Raw genomic sequence first — 6,025 nt, 5'->3', positions numbered from 1 at the left:
ATAGAAAAGCTTAAAACACTTTATATGCCCTGGTATACATACACTTATTTTATTGATTAATTTTTTTTTTTATTAATTGAGATTTTTTGCGAGTGTAGCTGGCGATGAGCATTCGATTCGCATATGCCTAACGCCTCCTGTAGATCTTTTCACGTTGTGTATTCTGCAGCCGTGAGGACTTTTAATGAAAGTGGAACGCGAAAGAGCTCATGGTCCACCGCACAATGGATTTGATGAATCGCTCGATTCGTGGCCAACCGATTCCTGGCTCGCGATGGCAGCCAAGTCCCATGTGGCGCAGTGCATCCAGTTTAAATACAATTTGCTGTGCATAAACACGGCACAAGCCTCCTCTGTCCCCATGGAACTGATGGTGCAGCTACACGGAGCAAAATGAATAGCACATTTAATAGTTCGAATCAATTCAAAGATACAAAAATCTTATATCTAAATAGTATCTAATACTATCTTTTAGCTAAAACTACAAGATACCCAATGAAATTATGGCAAATTCGACTGTACTGATTGTCACATTACGTATACGCAGTGTTGCATTACTTACAATATATTTTCTTGTCTGTTTCATTTTGTTGATATCTGAAAGTTACTTTTAGTATCTACTACCATTTTAAAGCTAAAACTACAAGATACCCGATGAAATTTTGGCAAATTCGACTTGTCACTGCTCACAGTTTCAGTGATGCGCACATTACGTATACGCAGTGTTGAACTTTTTTTTTAACTATTTGCCATCGATGTTGGTGTGCTCCCTCCTGCAGCTCACTCCCCCCCCGTTGAGATCGGCAGCCAGAGTGGTGCTGCCCTGAGGGTCCTGCGCAGGATCGCAGTCCCTTTTTTGCGCAATCCCTTGCCCGTGTGGAGTCGCAATAAGTGTTGCAGGACTTGGGGCTTCATTTGGAAAGCGTGGCTGGTCACGCGTGCGGCCAAAAAGGTCCTACCCCTCCCCTTCCCCTCCACCACCCAATGACTCGAACATTGCGACCCGATGGCAACAAACGGCAGTCGTTAGGCAACTGGATGGTTATGGTGGTGGTGCTGGTGGTGGTGGTGCTGGTGGTGGTGGTGCTGGTGCTGGTGGTGGTGCTGGTGGTGGTGGTGCTGCTGCTCCTGGTGGTGGGCACTCTGTGGCTATTTGCGGGCAGGACCTTATTTACATGCTGGCAACAGATGTGGCCGGTCGGGACGCCTGACACTCGACCATCAAAACTCAATTACCGGACTGTGGATCCGCTTGAGGCTGACTTTATTAAATTTTCGGTTGTCTATTCCCAGGGTTTTTTCAAGAATGCGCACAACCTGACGGTCGAATTATTGGCCAAAGTTCTAGCTGCAAAGTCGAGAAAATATACAAAATAAAAGTTCATAAAAACTGGCAAGCCCTGCATGGAATTTGCTATAAAACACTACTTAATTGAGTTGAATAACTGACATTATATGCCAGCGCATATGTAGTTTTCGATAATAATAATAATGAATGCATTGCTTGTGTGCTTATCTATTGGCATATGAAAAACTGCAGTTCTGCTTGAAAGCTTTTAAAGTCAATATGTTCTACTCTAAGCATCCATTTTAATGGCAAAACAAATGGCATGTTCAACAGTTTTTAACAGGCTAATGCTTTTTTGGCTCTAATAAATGCGGAAATTGAGAAATTTGCTGCTCATCCAAATTCTGGCACTCGAAATGAATTTGCACATCGGAAATTGTCGAGAGCATTAATCTAAATGTTTTTGGCAATTAAACTCTTCAAAGGAAGTGCTGTTTAATCCGCTTAAAAGAGTGAAACCGCAAAATACAAAAGTCGCATTGAATGTGGCATCGTAATTAATTGGAAAAACTAAATCTGATGTAACTGACTAATCAGTTTGGATTTCGGTTTGGGTTTGGGTTTGGGTTTCGGTATGCATTCAAAAACCGACCGCAACCCGCTTTATGCATTCCCTTTTTCAGTTTCGCCCACCTAATCCGGTTTATAAGTTCACTAATAACATAGAATAATTAGTTCCCCGGACTTCTTGACTAACTTTTTTCGACGCCGTCAAGGCCACAAGCTGCACTAATCACTCTTGTCCACAGTTTGACCCCAAAACCCCACAACATCCTGTCATCCTTCGACTGGACTTCTGGGTACTTCTCCTTATTCTGGCATTATGCAGGACTTTAACACGCTTTAATGTTGTCATCGTGAAAAGTTAAAGCACACAGTGGTACATACACTGGGAAAATGTAGTTAAAAATTAAAAAAAAAACATAAATAGTTTCATTTGTAATTGGATTCAGTAGAGAATTTAAAGCCATTTGAGTATTCCAAGCAAGAAAGGGGTTTTAAATAGAACGAAGATTTAGTCCACCCCTGATTTCTGCACGTGTATTTTTCCGCAGCGTTGAGCGACAAATTTTCTTCCAGCTGTGGGCAATTAGTGGAGTCCTTCACAAAGCGATCAAATCAAATGCTGCGTGTTTTTCCCGCCTTCCCCCCTTCCACTTTCCCCTCCCTTTACCCATTTCTAACCCCATACCGGGGGAAACTGCGATGGCTTGTCCAATATTCATTGTTGAATTATGCAAACGTGCGATTCCCAACGCCAATCAGCCCTAATTACTCACGTTCGTTAGGCGGCACAATTGCAAAATGCGAAGTTCCAATTCCCCCGCGGGCACCTTTGCGTTTAATTGGCACGCATTTTGTTTATTCAAATTCGGCGTAAAGTGCGTAACATTTGCATTTGACGAACGAGTCGCAATCTCTGCCACTCGCACTTTAATTCGTGGATATTTCAGAGACACTGGCCCCACCAGCCGCATCCATTCATCTGCGTCTGGGTGGCGAAATTAATTAAATGCCCTTCCACCCAAAAGGGAATTCGCATTCGAGGCGTAGTCACCGGACACGCATCCTGCAGATGTCAATGGAATCAGGAGCAGGAACAGGAGGAGGAGCAGGAGAAGGACGACCTTACGTTGACGGATTTGGCCTGAGCTGCGATTTAATATCACCAAAGTGGCCCACCCGTGTGCGTCCTAGAGATGGCCACTGCTCCACTAATCCGTCAGGTAAAAACTATAACTATTCCAGAGCAAATATGTTACAACCTAACATTCCATTTGAGCATATGTATGGCGAACTTTTAAGGGAATTATAACTAGGCAGGATGCCTCAACTTCAAATGACTCTCAAAGATTCCCAGAAATCGGATGATAAATTTCTGTCGACAATTTGCAAAGCACTTTGGAGTTTCGGGAATTTATCGAAGAGAGGCAGGGCAAGCTAAACGAAAAGGATAAACTGGCAGCACTTGCGAGAGTCCTTCTGAGCTCGGTTGTCGCTCAAGTGGCATGCCCCATTCCTCATTCCCCAACCCAACAACACCCACCACCACCCACTTACTTGTGAGTGCAAGCCGTGTCCTTTGTTGCAACTTTCATGAGACGCATTTGCTTCCGTCTCTGCTGGTTGCCCCTGCCACACACATCCTCAGCAGCTGGGGCAACTATGCGGTTGCAACATTTTGATGCCTTTGAGCCGCCCATCCTGCCCGGAGCACAAATTATGCGGATGCACTGAAGCATGTGAGTGCTGACATCGAGTGGGGCCGCATTCCTGGCCAGGCACAGTGCCAGGCTAAACCTGCTGCAAGCCGCAAGCTAACCTGGCTATCCAAGTCGTCAGCATCCATAATAACAGCTGACAGACTTTAAAAGCTAATATATCAAGGTTTTCAAGTTTTCAATCGATTTCCCCAATGGAACTGAACTGAGCTGGCACTTGGATACACTTCGTTCATGCGGATAGACAGATTGTTAGACAGACAGCAGCAGCTCCAAAATGATGGAAACACGGCGTCTCGAGCGCCAGAAGCGTTTATTGGCCATGCGCCAAGCGGCATCATCACTGCCCTCCAGTCAGGAGAAGGCATTCAATTTGCGCCTGGTGGATCTGTACAGGGAGCAGCCGTGTCTGTGGAAGACCTCGCTGCCGGCGTACAAGGATGCGGACATGAAGCGCAGCTCCTGGGAGAAGATTGCCAGCCAATTGGGCAGTCATCTGAGTGCCGAATTCATACGCTGCCGCATACGCCACATGCGCTATCATCTCAATGTGTACAAGCTCCAGATGATCGAGCACCAGATGACCACCGGTAAGGGTAAACCGCCCGAGAAGCCTTACTACATCGATCGCTTTGCCTTTCTGGAAGCAGAAGCCGGAGCTGAGGAGCCGGATGATCTGGAATCCAAGTCGAACGCGAAGGAAGAATATATACCCAACTCCGAGAAGTTCGCGAAACTCTGGTCAAACTTTAATCTGAAATCGCTGACAAATCCCATCACACGGGAACCCATCGATCCCAGCAGGGAGAGCCATCGTTCGGGACCGAGAATTGTGGATATGGTCAAGCTGCGCATGGATGCCCAGATAGCGCCACTGGAGTTCGACAAACCGCGTCTGAGAATTCCAGATCTCAAGCAGAGCATCAACTGGCATCGCGGCTTGGGCCAGCGTCCATCCACCAGCTCCATGGGTGCTCTATCAGAGACTATGCCCACATTGCAGGCACGCCCGGGTGATTCCGTATCCAAGACCAAGATGAACCAGAAGAATGGGGATGGTGAGCAGCCGACGACCTCCAGGAGGGCACAAGCTGCGCTGGCCAACGCCGACCAGTCGGAGGACGAGGACCTCTACAACTTGCATTGGAATGCTCGCAAGGATCAGAGGTCACTGCGTCCCGGATACGATCGCCTGCTGAAGTTGCCGACGCGATTGCGTCCTTCGCAGCCCAACGAACCCACTCCAGATATATTTTAACCAAGTTCTCGCACCAAGTTACCAAATTGATTTTATTGTGTTAAGTAATAGTGGAAAAAGAGGGGCCAAGTACAAGTGCAAGTTAGATAAGTACGTGATCAAGAACATTTCCGAAAGGGAACTAACTATTAGCTTCCTTTCTTATCCATCGAATGAGCTTGCATATAAATGTAAATATTAATTACCTGGAGCCAAAGAAACCCGAAATCAATGACAATGACTCTTGCCCACCTGTCCATCAAAACAGTCAAAGGTAAGTAAGTAAGCAAGGAAACTTACTTATGAATGACTAGCACTACCGAGTATTTCCTTTAGATACACTTGCCACTTGTCCATTTGACCTATTGTAGCATTGACAACATGTACCTGTTTGTTAATCCCAAGGACATCCACTTTGCCCCCGCCAAGTTGTTGAGGGCTCCTTTCGAGTTTGATTAATCCTTGAGTCTGAGTCAAATGAGGCGGAAAGATACGGCCCAAAACTCAATGATTTATGAATACTTCAGGATGATGATGACGTACAGTCTGTGTGCTAACCCGAAGTTGTGAACTCTTGCCGCAAATCCAAAAACCACCGACGAAATTAGTTTTTGGCTGCCAAAGAAAATAACGAATTTACTTCCAGAAATTACACATACTGTTTAGCTCCACAGACACATTCATCCGGCAAAAAGGACTCATCCCCAATCACCATCTCCATTCTGAAATTCCCACACCAGTGCTCATTAGCGTGAAAATTGAATTTAATTTCCCCCAATAAACCCCTTAAGTGCTCGCCTTATCTTTTCAATCGTTTCGATTCCCCGGCTTTCGCTCGCTAACTTTTGATTAATTGATTGATTAAATGAGTGACGAATATCCGCAAAATGGACACCGAACCGCAGAGACCGTGGAGAAGTTTTGTGGCCTTCATGTTGGGTATCTGCGATACAAGTAATTACTGTTTAGATGGCGAATCCACTTGTCGTAATATGTAGTTGCCATGACAGAAGCCACTTCCTTTTGGCTCCGTTGGTCCTGCAATTTGCCGAATGTCCTTGCCCTTAACTCCTCACCAGCGCCTACAGTTCGTCCTTGAGCAAATGCAAAATGATGTGAAAATATGCAAACTGCGTGCGCGTTGTCGAAAACTGTGAGCACGTCCCGCCTCCGTCCGTATCCGTCCTCATCCCCGATTCCTTCCACATCCCCGTATCC

At 45.8% G+C, this 6,025-nt stretch overlaps 1 protein-coding gene across 3 annotated transcripts; it reads left to right on the top strand.

Annotated features, from left to right (window-relative positions):
* The first annotated feature begins 3,769 nt into the window (after positions 1-3,769).
* On the top strand, positions 3,770-5,609 carry LOC6525838. 3 transcript variants are annotated; one of them, XM_002101622.3, is made up of 2 exons: positions 3,770-5,081; positions 5,144-5,609. In XM_002101622.3, exon 1 carries the CDS (start codon positions 3,848-3,850, stop codon positions 4,826-4,828), a length of 981 nt encoding a protein of 326 aa, XP_002101658.2. In that variant the 5' UTR covers positions 3,770-3,847; the 3' UTR covers positions 4,829-5,081; positions 5,144-5,609. The 3 variants fall into 3 exon arrangements, with proteins under 3 accessions (XP_002101658.2, XP_043063068.1, XP_015046511.1); XM_043207133.1 differs by having other exon boundaries at positions 5,122-5,609; XM_015191025.2 differs by having other exon boundaries at positions 3,770-5,085.
* The last annotated feature ends 416 nt before the right edge of the window (positions 5,610-6,025 follow it).

This window comes from Drosophila yakuba, chromosome X, assembly GCF_016746365.2.
Source record: "Drosophila yakuba strain Tai18E2 chromosome X, Prin_Dyak_Tai18E2_2.1, whole genome shotgun sequence".
Lineage (NCBI taxonomy): Eukaryota > Metazoa > Arthropoda > Insecta > Diptera > Drosophilidae > Drosophila > Drosophila yakuba.
Note: the sequence above shows the minus strand (reverse complement) of the source record. Positions and strands in the feature narration are given on the sequence as shown.